Source organism: Rhipicephalus microplus, chromosome X (genome assembly GCF_043290135.1).
Source record: "Rhipicephalus microplus isolate Deutch F79 chromosome X, USDA_Rmic, whole genome shotgun sequence".
Taxonomy (NCBI): domain Eukaryota; kingdom Metazoa; phylum Arthropoda; class Arachnida; order Ixodida; family Ixodidae; genus Rhipicephalus; species Rhipicephalus microplus.
In genome coordinates, this window is record NC_134710.1 from 66,558,805 (window position 1) to 66,579,352 (window position 20,548).

The following is a 20,548-nucleotide window of genomic DNA, read 5'->3' on the forward strand; positions in this document are numbered from 1 at the left end:
ACCGGACATACTGGGTACGATGAATGGTTATTTGGCAGCGATACTCTGTGGATATTTTTTCAACAGGTTTAGTGGGAATCATCAAGAACGTTTGGTAGCAGATCGGCAGAATTTTATCTTGGGCGGTGCAAACCTTTGTTGCATCATGGGAAGAAGGGGAGAGTGCTTGTGTGGCTTGGGTAGGGAAAAAGTGTAGGTAGTAAGTTTGACGTTTGGATGCCCGTGCCGATTCCAGTCGTAGCAGATATTATAGCAAAAAAAAAGTGATTTGCTGCATAAGTTCGCTTTCTGCAGGGAGTGACAGAGGAGACACAGACCATCATGCTCTTTTTACTTCGTTTTATTGTAATAGCGATTATATGGACACGATTTCTGCTGCATTTTGCCAGTGCTGTGATGACCCATAATTGACCAGCGAAGTCTGTTCTAAAACTATGTATGGCCCGATATCACGGTTGGAGTTTTTTATAGGGGCCAGGAGTGCGAATAGGTGTCAAAAGCAGCACCTCGTCACCAGGTCGGTAAGACACAACACGATGGAATGCGTCATAGATGATCTTCCGCTCGTGCTGTCTCGCTTCAGTATTGATGCGAGACAGCACATGCGGTATAATGGCGAGACAGTGTGATGGTGAGACTGGGCCAGGCGGGAAATTTATTCTTCGCTAGAAGACTGACATGAATTGCCATGGCTGTTAAAGAAGGAGATGTCGAGAAAGATACTAGGGGTACGTCCGTACACGAGCTAAAACAGTGAGTAGCAAGTTGTTCGCTGAACGGCGGTGTTGTAGGCGAACGTCAGGAATGGTAGAAGAGTATCCCAGTTTTTGTGGTCGGGTTGAACGTAAACAGCTATCATGTCAGCAAGGGTTCGATGAAATCTTTCTGTGAGACCATTTGTCTGAGGTTAGTAGCTTGAACCTGTCTTGTGAGTCGTTCCAGAAGCGTGCAGTACTTCATTTACCACTTGTGACAGGAACACTTTGCACGGTCACCAAGCAGTACACGGGGAGCCCCATGGCGCAGGAATATGGTGTGAAGAATGAAGTCAGCAAGTTCCACAGCTGAGCCTGTAATAACAGAGGACGTCTCAGTGGAGCTTGTCAGGTGGTTCAGGGCGCTCACTATTCATCGTTTGCCAGCAGATGTGATGGGGAGAGGCCTGTAAAGGTCGACACCTACAACTTCGAATGGCATTGAAGGGCAGGAAATTAGCTGTAGAGGTCCAGCAGGTGCAGACGTTGGGAGTTTATTACCCTGGCATAGGGAGCAGGAACCGACGTACCGTGCCACGCTAGAAGAAAGGCCAGGCCAGTAATAACGACATCGAATGCGGTCAAGAGTTTTTTGAAAACCAAGATGGCCAGCAGTCAAGTCATCGTGGCAGGCTTCGAGCACCTGAAGTCGAAGAAAGCGTGGTAGCACAGGAAGCCAGCGCTGATCATCAGGATGGTAAATGTGGCGGTAGAGAACCCCATTGCCCAGCCTAAAGTGCAGGAGTTGACGACGAAGTCGCGCGTTAGGTAGATGAGAAGCTCCCGAAAGGTGGTCCATAATGTGCCTTCAGTATGAATTGGACCGCTGGCTGGAAATAAATGTTGGCTGGTCATCCGAAAATGGTTGCCCTATTAATGCAAGCATATGAACTGCGGTAGATGTGGCAGTCGAGTTTTCACCAACGCTGATATGGGGAGAAAGAAGCGGGCAACGAGATGAAGCGTCGGCATCTTGATGTTTTCTACCAGACTTGTGAGTTATGTCAAAGTCGTACTCCTGCAAGCGTAGTATCCACCAACCCAAGCGTCCGGACAAGTTCTTCTGTGTTGAAATCCAGCATAAGGAGTGGTGGTCCGTAACGATTGTGAAGTGAAGCCGTGGAGATAGGGACGGAACTTCTGCACCGACCAAACCACAGCCAAACACACTTACTCAGTTATTGTGTAGTGCTTTTCGGCAGGGGTAAGTACGTGACTGGCATATGCAACAACTTTTTCTAGGGAAGACTTGTCGCGTTGTAGAAGCACTGCTCCTATACCAAGGCCGCTAGCGTCGGTATGGAGGATAGTTGGTGCGGCTTTGTCAAAGTGGCAGAGCAGAGGTTCAGATGTGAGGGCCCGCTTCAACAGGTCGAATGCCGTTTGACATTCTTGAGAACACAGAAAGGGGACGTTGGAAGCAAATAGCTGGTGTAATGGAGCAGCAATAGAGGCAAAGTTCTGGATAAACTGGCGAAAATAGGAGGCGAGGCCAATGAAACTGCGAAGCTCCTTTGGTTTTTCGGGACGCGGAAAGTGAAGGACTGCAGAAATCTTGTCAGGGTCGGGCCGAATGCCATCTTTGCTAACAATGTGTCCTAAGACCTTGATAGATTTGCTAGCGAAAGAGCATTTCTTAGTGTTTATTTGGAGCCCGGCGCCAGCAAGGCACGTCAGAACTTGATCCAATCGTTCTGGGTGCTCAGGAAATGTTGACGAAAAAATAATAATGTCGTCCTGGTAGCAAAGGCAACTTTTCCATTTCAGGCCACGCAGCACGGTGTCTATCATGTGTTCAAAGGTCGCGGGTGCGTTGCAGAGCCCGAAAGGTATCACGTTGAATTCGTATAGCCCACCGGGGGTTGCGAACGCTGTTTTCTCCTTATTTTCTCCATCATGGGAATCTACCAGTACCCAGAACGCAAGTCGATGCTTGAAAAAAACTTCCGCGCCTTGTAGGGAATCAAGGGCGTTGTCAATGCGTGGCATAGGGTACATGTCCTTGCGTGTGATCTTATTGAGCGCCCGGTAGTCCACGCAAAAACGCACAGAGCCATCCTTTTTACGGATCAAAACAATAGGAGACGACCAAGGGCTAGATGAGGGACGGATGACTTCCTTTTTAAGCATGTCAGCAACGTTTTCTTCCATATTTTTTTCAGCTAGAGACGTGCGGTAGGGTCGGCGGTGTACTATAGATGTCCCAACTGTTTGAATTGGATGTGCTTTAGTAGTAGTGTGGCCCAGCTTAGACGAGCAAATATCAAAAGAATTTGCGTGAGCAAATTCTTTCGTGAACCAGATAATCGCAACATTGTTATTGCAGAAACATTGTGCATTGTACGTCTGGTGCAAAAACCGCGCAGCGGCGTTATTACAAATGAGTAACCTTTTTATTCATTTTCACCTACGCGTAAGCCACCATGTTCATGACTGTGGTGGTGTGGTTGAACGAAGTGTCTCAAGATGTCGACACTATCGTTACAGCAACCTTGTATTTTTCACTTTTTTGCGATAAAAAAGTCTCGTGATTTCGCCGCAACGGTGATTCATTTCTATGCAAGTTAAATGCAGTTTAAATGCAGTTAGCATTCATTTATGGTTTGCGAAAACTTAAAGGCATACATGTTAGCGTATGATGAGCTCAAAACGTCGGAAGAAGCCCTTTCCGGTAGGATGGTAAACGCAAACTGGTATCTGGTAACACGTTAACGTAAAGAAGTATACGTACAAGCTAAAAGTTACACAGAGTTGAACGTTCCACTATTGCTCTGTCTTCGCGCTTGTCGGACTACGACCGGCCGTCTGGATTGCTTGGCATCGACGGTGCCGGCTTCAGTCGCAAGTGTGGACAGGAAAAAGTTTTTTTTTTTTGTTTCGTGTTGATAGCTGTCATATTATTTAAAAATGAATTATTGAAGTTTCCACGAGCGCGGCACGCTTGCGGTAGTTATGATTGAGCGCGTGCATCTATGTGTCACCCACGAAATTATCTTTTAATATCCGTCTGGCGTGTGCCCACCAGGTAATTACCGACCTTGCTTTTAGATACCTAGCAGCCCTTGCAAATTTTTGGTGTTGCCTTACCCGAGATGGAACCATGCACACCGATCAGTTTTCGCGCGCGGAAGAATTGTGAGCACATTTTACACGGAACCTGTAAGATCACTACTAACAAATCTGGAAGAGCTACACCTTTTCAATGCATCTAAATTAATTATAGTAACTGTATGTTGCGTCAGAAAACGTTCCTTATTTAATCATTTCATTTAGAATAAGTAACATCAGCAATTACAGTTGCCACTGTTCCTTAAACACAAAAATAGGATAGACTTTTTACTTCCTCCAAACGAGTCTAGGTATTCAGACAACACAGTATCAGATGCAACAGCCAGGAAATATACTTAGCAAGTGTTCGATTTCATAACAGTGGACTCGAGACTGAAATTTCAGTGACTGTGACTTCAACGTTGGCAATTCAGCGAGAAGTTATAAAGTGAATATTATGAAAACTGTGTGACGAAAAGAGAGACGAAATGCTGCAAAATGCGCACACAGCTGCTTGCATTCCTGCACTTTAGAATATTTTCGTCTCTTTCCTTGTTGTAATACAACTAATAAAACAGTGAACACATAACCGGAACAAGATGCGTGAAAATATTTTATTTATTCTCAACTTAGGGCTGATCCTGGCATTTTTGTGTTTTGTTTATTTCTTTACACCTTTGCCTAATAAAACAACTTGACAATTGCTACAGCTTCTGCGTCCAACTTTTGGCTTCTGTGTCCATTGAGGATAAAACCATCCGTTCGGTCGTTTCATGTTAGCCTCTCCCCGGGCACTGGCGAATACCGATAACACTCCAACGCGCTTGTTTTCTTGCAGTCTCCGTCATGTGGTTCTGTCATTCAGTACTGTTTATTTGTTCTACTTGGTATCGTCAGAGTCCTTCAATGCTTTTCTGGTCACGAAAGTGCCGCCTCAGCTTCAGATGGAGCCAGCACTGGCCGCTAGGGGCGCAGCTGTGCTCGTGAGGGCATGCTGCCGTCCGCTACCGCTGCGGTAGTGTGTTGGTCTGCTTTGATTTCCAAGCTTTCTAAACTTCTGCAAAAGTCGTTTCACTTTCCCTCATTTACTTGGAACATTCAGCGTGCATCGGTGACTGCGTGAACGCGCCGTCTGCCTTGAAATGAGCACCCGGGAGAAAAGAAACTAACAGCTCTGGACAAGCAGCTCGCGGCAGTCGCAGTCGACAGTGACGAAAATTCGGGGTTTGCCGCACCATAACGATGATATGATTTTGATACACGTCGTAGTGGGGGATTCTTGATTAATGTTTAACAGCTGGGGTTGTTTTTATATGCATGTAAATCAAAGTGCACGCCTTTTTTTCTGCTCTTGCGTTTCGCCTCGTCGAAATGCAGCTGTCAGGGTCGGGGGAGCGCCGCTCGTTCGTCGCAATACTGCAACTGGTCCAGCTTTTCAAAATTTGCCTGAAATCAGACACTGTACATTCGCAATAACGCACTTGCTGTGCCACATGTAAACAGAGGCGGACATACGAGTTGTTACACGTCCATTCGCCCGGAAGTGAGCGAAATCTCTCGACTGCGCAAAGTTGCGCATAAGACCAGATGGTTCGCACGGCATGGCCGCTCAATTTCTATTAAACTGTGAACATTATCAGACTCCTGGTGTCATTTTATTCGCAACAGAAAACCCAAACAATTAAACCATTACTGCAAGAAATGCTTCCGTAGAATGCCTTCTTTTCATGACAAGAAAAAACAAAAACACCTGTTCTATGCGCTTCAAATTTCTGGACCGAACGATTAAATCCCTCTACGAGCCTTAGGTACAATATATGTAATATCAAAGTCCTTAAATGCCAGCAATACTAACCTCATAGCAGTCTTCGATGCGGCGTGTTGCCCCGCCACGGTGTTCTAGCGGTTATGGCACCCGGCTACAGATCCGAAGGTTGCGAGATCTAATCCCGGCCGCGGCGGCTGCATTTTGGTTGAGGCGAAATGTTGAGGCCCGCGTACTTGGAGTTTGGTACACGTTAAAGTGGTCAAATTTGTCCAGGAGCCCTCCACCACGGGGCGTCTGTAATAATCACAGCTGGTTTTGGGACGTAAAACCCCATCAGTCAACCGGTGCGACGTTTAGTTTATGATCATGACGAACGTGAAAAGTAAGGTCGAACACAGTTGACAGTGTATTGTAATTAGGCCATTGTTTTATAAGCAGTCTCATATAGAAGAGACAGTAAACCAGTAACTTAAGGCGCTCGTGATTTCGACAAAAACACACAAGAAGTTATTTTGATTCTTCTAATGGCCGACTATATACGAGGGGTTAAGATATTCCAATCATCGATGCTAATATTGTTGTCAGTGTCAGAAGGAAAAAAATAATTCAACAAGAAAAATACATACAAGGTGCCTGTGCGAAAGCAATATGCAAGCACAACCATTTATTAATTTTATTTAAAACAAACCACATACACAGAACACCAGTGCACCAGTTCATGAAAAGCTAATTAAAAAACGTGAAGAATGGACAGCAACATATGTGAGATATGGATTGGGTGCAGAGTTACCTTTGAGTGTTTGGTTTTTTACCACCCCCTGCTGGACATGAAGCGCACCCTTTCGCTTGCATCTGTTTGTTTCTTTCTCTCGTAAAAAAATGCAAACGCACCTTGAGAAAAAACTGAACAACTTCTGCAGTCGTGCTCACAAAATGTGACTTGCAACCGACAGCAGCTGAAGCAGTCCGAGGGTCCATCAAAACATCCTCCACAATATTCATGTACACACCAGAACAAGCAGTTTTTTCAACTGTGTGCGCTTCCATGTGATCCTCCACAATTTGAAGAAGTGTGACGAGCTGGCTGGAGGGCACAAGGAGAAAACCTTTAGACTTAACAAGAATCAGGCCAGTTGCCGGTCGTTCTGAACTCCTCAGACTTTCTACGCAGCTTGAGCATCTCAGCGAGGAAAACTTCTTTGCAACGTATCCAGCGAGGTAGTCCAAGATCTTCTCCTTAGGAGACTGCTGATGTTGCAAAAGTGAAGCCTGCTCCACAGTTTCTCCTTGCTCCAAAAGTACTTCATCAAAGAGAATAGCCAAACAGTCCACCTGAAATGCAAACACTGTATTGCTGGTGTGCTGAACATAGAAAGTGCACCGAACGAAAAAGATGTACTGAATGCCTAGTATTGCTTTACACCTTTTGTATGACGAAATCAAGGCTTTATCAGAAATCAGCTCGGCTTCTCCAAATTAATGGCTGCAAAATCTTTGATACTGCCTGCACTGCACAGTCCCCTGGCACATATGTAATGCTCATACAGCTTAGTGTGGCTAGAAATGAGAAAATTCACACCTAAATGCATGCAGCCTAAAACTATCCTGAAAACTTAGTTAAAGAAGTAATACGCTTTGATCAGTTTCATCCTATTCAGGAGATATCGCTCCGCAAAGCGTTTGTACTGTGTTCTTCCTTGCCTGCACTTTTTTTTCATTTTGTTTTCCCTGACGAATTCTTACCATCTGGCTCAGATTTCTACCCTTTCAACCCCTGGTAATATATTCTTGCTCACGTGACAGGCAGCAGGTTTTTCCTTCTGGAATAGGTCTTGGAGCTTCAGAAGGAGTTGTGGGCCGTCTCCTACAACTGATGCTCGCTGAGGCGGCTGGGCAAGATTTCTGACAGAGAGCATTCTATAAATGAACAGAAATTGCTGGACTGTTGGTTGTCCTCCGTCACCAGCCACGTGCCTGATAATGCCAAAAAATCTCTGAAAGAAAAAATAAGAATTACTATTTAACTATCAAGCGAGAACGTGCACATGCTTACCTCTAATGGGTTCTGTCCAAACTTTCCCACCAGTACGTAGCGAAACCCTAAGGCAAGGAGGTTTTCAACCAGTGATATTGTGCTGAGCAAAGTTATTCTCATCGCCTCACAGGTGGGCTTGCTTAAAAAGCAGACCTGCCTTTGCTTTGGCAGACTTTCGATGTATTTGCAGCACCTGTCCAACCATGAAATTCCCTCTTTCACTGTCTATAAAGTAAGAAAGAATTTAGCCTGAGATCAGAAATGTGTGCAAGAGCAAAGTAATAATTCTTACGTCAACATGCTCAGCTTCACTGTAGTGCACGTGTTCAGGCCTGCGGGAGTTCAAGCAGTCAAACAATCTGTTCATTTGTCTGGTGAATTCAGATGTTCCCGCAGACCCGTGAAGCTTTTTGCATGATTCCTGCTCACTGTAAAATATCATGACTGTAGCTGTGGATTCACTGAAGAGCTGAAAAGAAATTTTTTGTATTGCATTTCACTGAGAGTCACATCAAAAAGGCAATTTTTTTTGTTTTCTAAGTGCACTTGAGTGTTGGGCGCTTTACTTGAACAGCAAGTTTGACGCTCATTTTCTGAAAAGCGTTTGGGTATATATGTGCCCTCGTCAGCTTTGGTACAGCACGCAGCCCTGACTGTTGCTCTTCATACTCTAGAAGTGCTGCATAATGATCATGATACACTTCCCGACCTTGAGGCAGCTGTAGAAAGAAGGAATGTCAGAATGTCACTCGAGATGAGATCATATGAGTGACTATATCACAGGAACAGTAATTATTTCACTTACCAAAAACTTCCCAACTTTCTGCAGGTTATTTCTAATACATTTAAATATGTGTGGTGGATCAATGATAGCATAGATCACCTTAGAGGGGTCGCATGGGTGCTGAAACGACACCTGCTGGTCTTTCATGTCACCACGAATTCCTGAAAGAAATGAGCAACTAATAAATTATACCTTTCCAGATACTCTGCAGCAGAGCTTGTGTGTTAAACTCTTACCTAAGGACCTCAAGGCACACCGATTGGTAGTTGAATTATCACATGTCACAGCATCTATAACTGCGCCAGCATTACACAAGTGTACAATGCACTGAAGCACAAGCTTTGCAAGTATTGATCCCGGGGCAGCACTTGATGCACAAAAAGTACCCACAGTCTGCGACCATCCCCCCAGAAAGGGTCAAAACAGGAAGACCAAAACATGATCAGCACCCTTTTCACGGTCTGCTGGCCTGGTATGTTCTCCAAAGTCAACCTTACCAACGACTTTCATGTCAGACTCTCGGACGTGCAAACTTTTCCTGACACTCATTTCGTCGAACATGAGCACACCGGAAAGAAAAAAAAATAATTTCTATCCCTTGTTACGACTGGCCCTGGGGAGCCAAGCAGGAAGAGTTTGGGGGAGAACCGGTTCTTGACCGACGGTGTCGTCCACCCCCACCTCCCCATTCGGGTTCCTTCTCGCCGGGAGAGCTCCGGGGTCTGCTGTGCGTTCGTGACCATGTTTGGTAACATTTTAGGGCGCCGTGACCATATATGGACCTCGTGTTAGGTTGTGCCACTCCATGTGTTGTGAGGTGTGTTTTCCCCTCTCTCGTGGCTGAGGTGCCGGAGACACCGTATTGGCTGACGATGCGGACGGGGCGCCCAGTGTCAACGGCGCGGCGCTATAAAATGCCGAAGACGTTTTGTATCACACGCACTCTTCTCTCTTTGGGTCAGTTGACCACTTCTCCACATGTAAATAAATCTCTGTTGTTCGTTCGGGTGCTTCTTCTCGCTGAATTGTTGGACGATGAGTCCTGCGACGGGGCCAGCTACCGAAAACGAGACCGGCAGGACCCGGAGTCCCAACAACTGGTGGCAGCGGTGGGATGCCGATAACCCCGAAAGCGACCACTGGACGGAGTGAGCCCGAAGTTCAACAACGGGACGACAGGAGAAGGAGGACACGAGCTCATCGACTTCCAGAGGAAATCGAACGGCACTTCTGAGAGGCACGACGCCGGAGACATGACTGCGAACTGGGTGAGTGCTGGCTTTCTCTGTTAAATTTTACCAGGCATTTACTCTATGTGTTAAGTAAAAGCTGGTAGAGAGGGGCTGTTTCGGTCATTGGGTTAACAGGTAACTTGCGTCAGGCAGAAATTGTGTGATAGCTTGGTTAAGCTCTTTCTGTCAGTGGCGTCAAGGTTAACAGTGACAGGGCAGGATTCCGTGTAAGAGCTTTTGAAGCTTTATTTGTAGACTAAGTTAACGGAAAACTTGAGGCAAGGCAGGTATCTAGAGCTGTCGTTGCCGTCAAGGTTAATTAGTTGCAGGACAGGAATCTTTGTGGAACAGAGACAGCGGTACTGGAGGCAGCCATGAATCTGAAATCCCTGCGAAAGTCCATGTTGTTGCTACTTGCAAGGGAGTTGAATCTGGAGGTGTCGGACTCTCAAAGAAAGCCAGAGCTGATAGAGGCGATTCTCGCATTGGGGGCGGAGGATGACGAGCTGTCAGAATGTGTCGAGGAGATTCAGGAGAGGCAAGCGGCAGAGGCCGAAAGAAAGGCGGCCGCGGCCGAGGCCGAAAGGAAAGCGGCAGAAGCCGAGGCAGATAAGATGCGAAAGCACGAGCTTGAAATGAAGCGCCTCGAGCTAGAGATTAGCCATAATAGTAGAACAGGAGGCAGCGAGGCATTCGGTACCACAGAGCGGATCAGGTTCAAAATGACGGACCTAATGAGATTGTACAAGCTAGGGGAGGACATTGGGCTGTTTCTCGTCAACTTTGAGAGAACTTGTGAAAGGCAAGGTTTCAGCCAGGATACGTGGCCTCAACGCTTGTTGTCCCTACTTCCGGGGGAGGCCTCAGAAGTAATCGCGCGCCTCACGAAAGAGGAGGCTGACGAGTACAGTGAGGTAAAGTCGAGCCTTCTCAAGAAATACAGGTTGTCAGCGGAAGGTTTCAGACAAAAATTTCGCAACGCCGTAAAAGAGAACAATGATTCATACCCGGAGTTTGCTTACAAGTTAATGGCCAACATGGGGGAGTGGCTCAAAGAGGCAAAGGCGTATGGGAATCATGACAAGGTGCTCGAGTGTATCGGTCTGGAACAATTCTATCAAAGGTTACCAGAAAAGGTGAGGTTCTGGGTGCAGGATAGACCGGACGTGAACACAGTAACGAAAGCCGCAGAGCTCGCTGAAGAATTCGTTACGCGCCGCGCCCTCGGGGCAAACAGCGAGCCTAAAAGGGAAAAATTCCTACTACCGAATAAGGCGCCGTTTAGAAAACAACCGACAAGTTTCGCACAAAAGGGTGAGGAAAACAATTCATCTAACCATGGGGCGTCGGCAGAGGCAAGCAAAAGGAAATTTTAGGCGAGAAAACCGGCCGCTTGTTTCAATTGTCACGAAACAGGGCACTTCGCGAAACACTGTCCGAAAGAAAAGGTGGCCTTTTTATCTATAAATGAAGCCGACGAGAACATGAAGTTGTTAGAGCCCTATATGTACGACCTTACCGTGAACGGCAAGCAGTGTCGGGTTCTTAGAGACTCTGCAGCCACTATGGACGTAGTTCATCCGTCTTTTGTTCAGTCCGGACAGTATTCAGGAGACTGTGCCTGGATTAGACAAGCCGTAGAGGCAAACAGTCAGTGCCTCCCCGTAGCTAAAGTTGTCCTTAAAGGCGCATTTGGTACGTTGGAAACAGAAGCCGCGGTATCGCCATATCTACCCCCTTAGTATCCTTACTTATTTTCAAATAAGTCAGATCAAATGCTGAAAGAGACAGGTCTAACGTTGGGAGAAGGCATAGTGCAGGCACTGACTAGATCGAAGGCACGTGCGCTGGCTGCAAGAGCAACATTCACTGAGGCAAACAAGCCTCAAATCGACAACGGGCCTGGTTGCGAGTTGGACACCACGGTAACAAATTGACTTGTGCGAGAACAGGCTGCAGAAGCCGTAGTCGCGGAAGCAACCATTCCTAAAGGCGACGATGAACCTCCTCCCGAATTGGAAGGGGTCAATTACGCCTCGTTGACCGAGCAAATAGAAAATGCCGTTGCTCCCAAGCCGATTCCTGGTAGTACAGAGGATAGCACAGAGGGTGACACATTCCAGGTACTAGGAAATACAAAAGAGTTGTGTGTCATGCCAACTTCGGATAATTTCAGTCGGCTGCTGCAGGTGAGTCCCGCTTCATTAATAACCGAACAAAAGGGGGACCCGACGCTTAAGCAATTCCAGGACAGTTCGAAAGAGGGAATCGCCAAACGAAATGTGAGATTCCAAGAGAGGAGCGGCATACTCTATCGAAAATATCTAGATAGGCGAGGAGTAGAATTTGACCAGGTAGTCGTACCTCAGGCGTATCGTCAGGATTTGCTTAGTTTGGTGCATGGAGAATCATGGTCAGGCTACTTAGGCGTAAAGAAGACGAAAAATCGTCTTCTACAGGAATACTACTGGCCTGGATGCTTTAAAGATGTAGAGAGGTTTGTAAAATCTTGCGATGTGTGTCAGCGAGTGGGTAAGCCGGGAGATAAGGCGAAATTTCCAATGAAGCTGGTACCCGTAATCACAGAGCCCTTTCGTCGGTTGGTAATTGACACAGTAGGTCCTTTGCCCAAGACAACTTCAGGCTACCGTCACATCCAGACCTTAATCTGCCCAGCTACTAAATTTCCAGAGGCGGTCCCGCTAAAAGAGCTAAGTTCCGTCGAAGTAGTGAACGCACTTCTGTCCGTGTTTGCCCGGGTAGGCTTTCCTGCCGAGATACAATCACACCAGGGCACCATTTTCACGAGTGCCTTAACGACAACCTTTCTACAGCGGTGTGGCGTGAAATTATTGCATAGTTCAGTCTACCATCCGCAGTCGAACTCGATAGAAAAGCTTCACTCCGTGATGAAGCGAGTGTTAAGAGCCTTATGTTTTGAACGGAAAACTGACTGGGAAATGTGCTTACCTGCAACGATGTTTGCACTAAGAACTGCACCACATGAGACAACAGGGTTTATGCCAGCGGAACTTGTTTACGGCCGCAGACTGCGGTCTCCTCTTCGTATGCTGAGAGAGTCGTGGGAAGGTCAGGGTGATGATCCTGTAGTAGTGGAATATGTCCTCACCTTATTGGATCGTCTAACAAAAGCCCAAGAACTGACCGAGAGTGCGATGACCAAAGCACAGCAGAAGGCTAAGCTTTACTACGATCGGACCGCTAAAGCACGACACTTTGCTGTAGGAGACAGGGTCATGTTGTTGAGGCCTCCCAAAAGAATAAGCTTGAAGTGCAATGGGTCGGCCCGGCCGAGATTACTCGAAAATTGTCTGACACCAACTATGTGGTAAAATTACCAGGAAGTCGTAAGGCACACCAGGTGTATCATAGCAACTTACTCAAACCCTACAAAGAGAGGGAAGTCATCGTGAACATGACTTTAAATGTTCTGGAAGAGGTTCCGGCAGAAATCCCTGAATTAGCTCCCGAATCGGACGAAGTCCCGATCGAGAAAAGAGTTGAGGATTTAGTATCAAAGTCACAACTAACAACGAAGCAGAAGCAGGAATTGCGTGGTCTTTTGACCGAGTTTCAGGACAGATTTGTAAGCGAGCCAGGCCGGACATCCGTCCTCACTCATGACATCGAGCTTACCTCGTCGGAACCGGTAAGATCTAAGACGTATCGGGTGTCACCTCGCCGGCTTGAGCTAATAAAAGCAGAGGTTAACAGGATGCTGGAATTGGGTGTGATTGAGCCGTATGAAAGTGATTACACTTCCCCGTTAATTCTCGTGGAGGTACCCGGCAAAGATCCGCGTCCTTGCGTAGACTATCGTAAGTTAAACCTCATCACCAAGGATCAGACATACCCAATTCCCCACATATAGGAACGCGTCGAGAGGGTAAGCAGCGCGCAATTTATCTCAACGCTAGACCTAGTGAGAGGTTACTGGCAGGTGCCGCTCACCGAGAGGGCGAGCCAGTATGCTGCATTTATTTCACCATTGGGGACATTCCGCCCTAAAGTGTTGAGTTTCGGCCTAAAGAACGCGCCTTACTGTTTTTCCAACTTAATGGATAAGGTTTTGCGTGGTCAAGAGGACTTCGCATTGCCTTACTTGGCCGACGTCGCCGTGTTTTCCTCGTCGCCGTGTTTTCCTCGTCCTGGCCAGAACACTTGACGCATTTGAGAGCAGTACTGACACGCCTACGCGAAGCAGGTTTAACGGTAAAGGCGCCCAAGTGTCAGCTAGCACAAGCAGAGGTACTCTAACTCGGGCATGTTATCGGTCGAGGGCATCGCCGTCCCTCTGAAATGAAAGTGGCAGCTATCCGAGACTTTCCCCAGCCCCGAACAAAAACCGATATTCGGGCTTTTCTTGGAATAGCTGGTTACTATCGTAAGTAACCTATGAGAAATAAAAGTTGATTGATTGATTGATTGAAAAGTACATCCCTAGATATTCCGACATTGCCAGCACTCTTACTGACGCGTTGCGCAAGACCGAGCCCCAAATGGTCGACTGGGATGTGGAGAAAGAAAAGGCTTTCCGCGTTTTGAAAGCGGCCTTGTCGAGCCAACCTTTTCTTAGTTCACCGGACTACACGAGGCCTTTCATAGTCCAATGCGACGCTAGTGATAGAGGCATGGGGGCAGTTCTTAGTCAAAGGGATGAGGGGGATCAAGAGCATCCCGTCCTATATGTTAGCCGGAAACTCACCCTTCGCGAGCAGGTTTACAGCGCTAGCGAAAAGGAATGTGCGTGCTTGGTTTGGGCAGTCCAGAAACTGGCTTGTTATATTGCCGGAAGCAAGTTCATTGTGGAAGTGGACCACTGTCCTCTCACCTGGCTACAGACCATGTCCTCTAAGAACAGCCGCCTGCTGTGTTGGAGCCTCGTTTTGCAACAATATACGTTTGAAATACGCTACAAAAAGGGTGTACTCCATGGCAACGCTGATGGCTTAAGTCGATGCCCCTGACGCGAGAGGATGTCTCGTGAACTCTGGCATTTTTTTTCCTGACCTAGACAAGAGCTAGTGATTGTTTTTTTTTACTCTTTTAGGTGTACTTGTTTGAAAACGTTGAAGACACGGCTATCCAGGGTTTCGGGTTCGGTGTGCTTCCAGTGTTGTGTTTTTGTGTCACCTTAAAGTGTGAGTAACATTTTGAATAAATTGTGTATTTTCTTTATTATCAGTTAAAGGGGAAAATTGCCTGGTGGAGTTTGGCGGAATTGTCCGGCGCTCACCGGCTGAGTAGTTGTGTTTTCATGTGCGTATGTGAGTTCTGTTGAGCCCTCAATGAAGCAGGTGTTGCCCTCTACTTCATCAAAGACGGTCGTCACCAAACCGACTGCCGGCGCTGATCTCTCCGGACAGTGGCTGCAAACCTCAGCCCATCGAGATCTTCACCCCCCCCCCCCGCGCGAGAGACTGTTACGACCGGCCCTGGGGAGCCAAGCAGGAAGAGTTTGGGGGAGAACCGGTTCTTGACCGACGGTGTCGTCCACCCCCACCTCCCCATTCGGGTTCCTCCTCGCCGGGAGAGCTCCGGGGTCTGCTGTGCGTTCGTGACCATGTTTGGTAACATTTTAGGGCGCCGTGACCATATATGGACCTCGTGTTAGGTTGTGCCACTCCATGTGTTGTGAGGTGTGTTTTCCCCTCTCTCGTGGCCGAGGTGCCGGAGACACCGTATTGGCTGACGATGCGGACGGGGCGCCCAGTGTCAACGGCGCGGCGCTATAAAATGCCGAAGACGTTTTGTATCACACGCACTCTTCTCTCTTTGGGTCAGTTGACCACTTCTCCACATGTAAATAAATCTCTGTTGTTCGTTCGGGCGCTTCTTCTCGCTGAATTGTTGGACGATGGATCCTGCGACGGGGCCAGCTACCGAAAACGAGACCGGCAGGACCCGGAGTCCCAACACCCTTCAGAAAGGCAAAACCACACAGCATTCAGGTTAAGTGATGTGCTTTCAAACCTCGTCGTTCTCTTTCAGAGGAAGTGAGCAGCTTTTCCTTGAGCACAGTAAATACATGCGCATCAAAGCCAAAATCGGCTTTCAAGCTCTTCATATAGCAGTAGAGTGTGCGTGGATTTGGCAAGGGTAGAAAGTTGTTTTCTTGGAGATATGTATACACAGATGTGGACTTCGTTTTCAAAAGCAGGCAGTCATATAACCAGTCTTTCTTATACCTGGTAAGGAAAGGGTGCAAATCTCATTCACATGCACAAACATGCTAGCACAGTGCTTCCATAATGCTATCAAGCATGAAGACACATTGCTGTTAACCAAGTGTAACTGCATGCCAAGGGGTAATGTGAACATGCACATTGCACTGTGTACACAGTGGAAAACTGATCAACATGCAGGCCAAAACCTTCATAATGAAAGCAGGCCACTATAAATGACACAGATCTATGGTGCATTCTCAATCCAGAACAATTATTAGAGAAAATAAGTGCACATTGGATCTCCAAGTTTTCAACGAAACTGCGCATAAGAACAATCATTCACTGTCTGTTTATAAATGTGCTCAAAACAATAGCAGTAAGGTGCGAAAAAAAGATCAACACATCACGATAACATGGTTATGAGGGTGTGAATAAGCCACTCGTAGTAGTAAAAAGGGCACATTTTTTATATGGACGAAAATCATTGTTTCATGATTTAAAGTATTAGAGTCAGCACAGTAAAGGAGGACTCAAGCAGAAAACATATTTCATGGTAGTTTTGAACGCTTAGCTGATTTTGAATGGAGCCGACACTTGCTCAGAAAACAACGGATATGTAGCTTTTAATTTGGTGAATATCTAAAATTACCACGTGAATATTCCATCGCCTTTACACGTAAACCATATTCGTTAAGTAGTGCTTGAAGCTTACCGTACGGCTCTTGCAGACTTCGCGTTTGCCTTCATCACGCACTGATCAATAATCAGTTTCTCGCGATCGGAAAGTCTTTGAAGGTTCTGCTGTTGTCGTTCGTACTTGGCAGTCTTCTTTCGGAACTCGGCGAGTTTTGTTTGGCATTGCCGAAGCTGCTGCTTCGCAGCTCGAAGTTGGCACCTCAACTTTTGCACTGCTGCACAGCTGGCGCAGTCAACCAAGCGGTCTGTCTGACAAGCTGTGTCCGTGTGGTAGGTTTCGACCGTTTCACTGGTCAGTGCCACATCTGCTAAAAAAAGAAAAAAAGGAAGAAGAAAAGGAGTGAAGAAAAACAAGTCATGCAGTTTCAAATTTACAGGCTCAGACGATACCCTCATACACGACGACACGGATGTAATCTGGCCTAGCGCTTACATACCTTCATTCACTGATGCAGCATCGGTGCGGTCTGAACAGGTCGTCGGCGATGCTCGTTGCTCCTCCGTCTCGCACGACGACTCACGTGCTCGTTTGCGCGGTGATCGATTTGTCGATGAGCGGGGTCGAGGTTTACGCTTCGTGAGATACGAAGGAAGGCCACCAAAAATACTTGGGACAGCGTCAGCCTTCAGCGTTGGCTTGTCGCGCTCCAGGGACACGGCGTCGCCGTTGATATTGAAATCATAAGTAGTGACAATGTCCGAGGCGTCGAAATGCTTCGCACACACACGTGTATATTTGGACTCAAAGTTGAAGTCGCCACTTTCATGCCGCGGTATGGCCCGTTTCCATTTCTCGCGCTGGTCCTTGTCAGGTGGAAAAGAAAACAACGACACCTTCTCGGTCGTTCCTTTGTAGCCGGAACGGCACCCCGGCACGCAACACGTGTTAGGCATCGTCTTCTCACAACATTTTGGCTAACTCGGACACGCACGCACGCTTCTTCCACCAGTTTGTCTCGCTGTGCGCACGCGTTTCAGTCTGTTTCAGTACGCGAGCAGCCCGAACGATGCCCTCTGTGGCGCAGTGGCGCCGCATCGCGACAGTTTTGGGCAACGTATGAAGCTCTCCCATAGAGTGACGGCGGAGTTTCGTGACCAGAAAAGCATTGAAGGACTCTGGTATCGTCGACAAATTGGCACCTGTGCTCGTCAAACGTGGGCAGGTCACGTGCACTAGACGTGGTTGCCAACGTGGTTGTCACTTGACAGCAGCCAACGTGGTGGTCACTAGACCCGACCGTACACACACACACGCGCGCGCACGTGCGTGCGTGTGTTTGTACACGGCCGGGTCGAGTAAGTGACAACCACGTTTTTATGTGTAAACTGGGCAAGTGAACCTCGCGCATAAATGATTATAGCTTGAATTTAACCATGCAGTCTCATGATTTTGTTTCAGGAGTTAAGGCCTATTATTGTCAGCATCATTGCTCTAGATATAAGCCACTTCTCGCCAGTATATCCCAACCGTTGGACTTGCCCACACGTTTGTACTTGGTGAGCCAGGCCTCGACATCTTCTTCGGCCTTTCCTCCGAAGGGCGGTGGAACTCGGTAGTACGGAAACGGACCAGACGGTGCCGTCTTGGAAACGCCTGCTTCTTCGGGCATGTCGAGGTCACTCACGGCAGATGGTGGGAGACCGGCAAGCCGACGGCTTCGTCGAAGCGGTGGCAGTGATCGTTCCGTAGTTGAATCGCTTACCCAGCACCTCCACCACTCTGTTACGTTTGAAAGAGACTGGTAGAGGTTGAAAGGGGCCGTTTATTAGGTCGTGAGGGGCAGCTCAGAAGCGGCTGACTGGTTAGAGATCCTCCTGATCGTCTTCTTGCTTTTTCGCTCTGGGCGACAAGTGCGTTCACCATATATGCTTCTTCGTCTTCGTTTTGATGTGCGCAACATTATATACTGGGCACGGCTTCACCAGCGGAATGCGGTTCGCTAACCCATTTGTCTTCATTCTGCAGTTCTGCCTCATCCAGCTGTACCCCGCCAGCAATGGCGACACTGGATGGCTCAGCATAAACGGAACGGTGCTAATCTTGAACAAGAGGGTCCTACACGTGCCGGGCCTGCTGAATGGAATCAGTCCACGCAAGACGACATCGGCGCATCTCGGTGCGCAGAACCAACTGGCAGCGCCCCCCTCCAGACCACCTATAAAGGCCAGCCTCCCTGAGGCGACGGTCACTGGGCACGGCTTCACCAGCGGAATGCGGTTCGCTAACCCATTTGTCTTCATTCTGCAGGTGAGCAGAAACTACGGTAAATGCTTTCGCTCAAGTGACCGCTTCTTGTTGGTGTTGCCGTGCCCACGGCTGTTTAGCATGGCGTTAGATAGCACGAAGTGTCTTAAATAACTGTTGTTGTTGGGAGGAGACATTGAAGCTAACCCAGGCCCCACCCTTGAAGAAGTTTTTAACCAACTAAAGGACATTGCAAGCGGCATTAAGGAAATAAAAGAAAAGCGGCTTGTAGACATTGATAACAAACTTGACGCTCTGTCAGTTCTTGAGGTAGAGCTTGGGTACTGTAAAACGCAACTTAATTCAATGACTAGGGTAATACAAACATTAGAAAAAAGAATAGACGATCTTGAAAATAGGAGCAGAAGATCCAATCTAATCGTATACAGATTGCCGGAAGCACAATCTGAGACAAGTGAAACCCTCGAACAAGCAGTAAACAGGCACGTCATACAGGATAAACTCAAACTACAACCGATTGCGATCGAGCGCATCCACCGGCTAGGTAAACCAGCAACCAATAAAACCAGACCAGTTATCTTTAAACTTGCGGATTCGCGTCAGAAGGAAGCCATACTAAAGAATGGAAAGCACCTTAAGGGACCTGATTACGCTATTGGCGAAGATTTCTGTTGCAAAACTCGCGAAATTAGAAAAAAGCTTTGGGACAGTTCGAAATCGAACCAAGCTGGAAAGGAAAAAGTGGCACTGGCTTTCGGGAGGCTGTACATAAATGACTGCGCGTTCGTTTGGGATGAGGAAAAAGAAGAAAGGGTGCCACTGAACAAACCAAAAAACTACGAAATACCAACTCGGCCGAACAAGCGGAGTACCACACAAAAGAAAAATTAACATTGCTAAACGTGAACGCCAGAAGCGTCGTGAATAAAGTGCAGCCTCTTGAGAACTTGTTGCTACTTCGTGAGCCAGATATTGTAGCAATCACAGAAACCTGGCTCTCATCAGATATACTCGACCATGAATTCACTCCCCCTAGCTATTCTGTCATCCGAAAAGACAGGCTATCTCGAGGCGGAGGCGTCGCGTTGTTAATTCAACGTTCCATTTCATACACACTACTGCCAGACGTTCCGGACACAGAAGCGGTTTTCTGCAAAATTTTGTGCAATAGCACAAGCATAGTGGCGAGTTGCGTTTATCGTAGCCCATCCTCTGGTTCGGAATGCATAGTTTCCATCCACAATTTTCTTCAGCAGCATGTCCATAGCTCTGCAGTCGTGATAATGGGTGATTTTAGCCTTGCTGACATAAACTGGAGTACCATGCACCACACCTCACAGGGATCAGAGGATTTATTTGATTTAATGTTAAATTTCAACCACCATCAAATTGTTTCATGCCCAACTCGTGTTCAAGGAATAGCCACAAGTGTACTAGATTTAATACTTATTAGTAGTCACCTTAGCCATGTGGACACTCAAGTTGATGTTGTAGAGAGCATTTCAGACCACAGAGTGCCTGTTTGCCGGTTAACACTTGATCACAGATTACACCTACAATCAACAGTAAACCATGTCCCAGACTTCAGTAAAGCAGACGACGCCAGCGTACTAACTTATTTAGCCCATGAGTTTTACGAGTTTGTGGAATTGAACTGTGATCCCGCCACAACTGTAAATTACCTTTGGCTAAGGTTCAAGCATATTGTTCTGCACTGCATGAATGAATTTATACTACTGTGGCGTACACGGCCGCAAAGACATAACCCGTGGATCACAAGAGAAATTCTACACGCAAAGCGGAAAGTCAAACGACTTCGGAAAGCGGTAAAAAAAC

General features: G+C 47.3%; 1 protein-coding gene and 1 long non-coding RNA gene across 2 annotated transcripts; both read right to left on the reverse strand.

The window, feature by feature from the left end:
* Nucleotides 1-8,191: 8,191 nt before the first annotated feature.
* LOC119160938 (uncharacterized) lies at nt 8,192-8,757 on the reverse strand. The gene is made up of 3 exons (XR_005108381.2): nt 8,627-8,757; nt 8,412-8,551; nt 8,192-8,325 (listed from the first exon to the last, which is right to left on the reverse strand). It is a non-coding gene; the product is annotated as an uncharacterized LOC119160938 (long non-coding RNA).
* Nucleotides 8,758-15,590: 6,833 nt separating this feature from the next.
* On the reverse strand, nt 15,591-17,400 carry LOC142775044 (uncharacterized). The gene is made up of 3 exons (XM_075876357.1): nt 16,944-17,400; nt 16,523-16,811; nt 15,591-15,831 (listed from the first exon to the last, which is right to left on the reverse strand). Exons 1-3 carry the CDS (start codon nt 17,398-17,400, stop codon nt 15,591-15,593), a joined length of 987 nt encoding a protein of 328 aa, XP_075732472.1.
* Between the last annotated feature and the right edge of the window lie 3,148 nt (nt 17,401-20,548).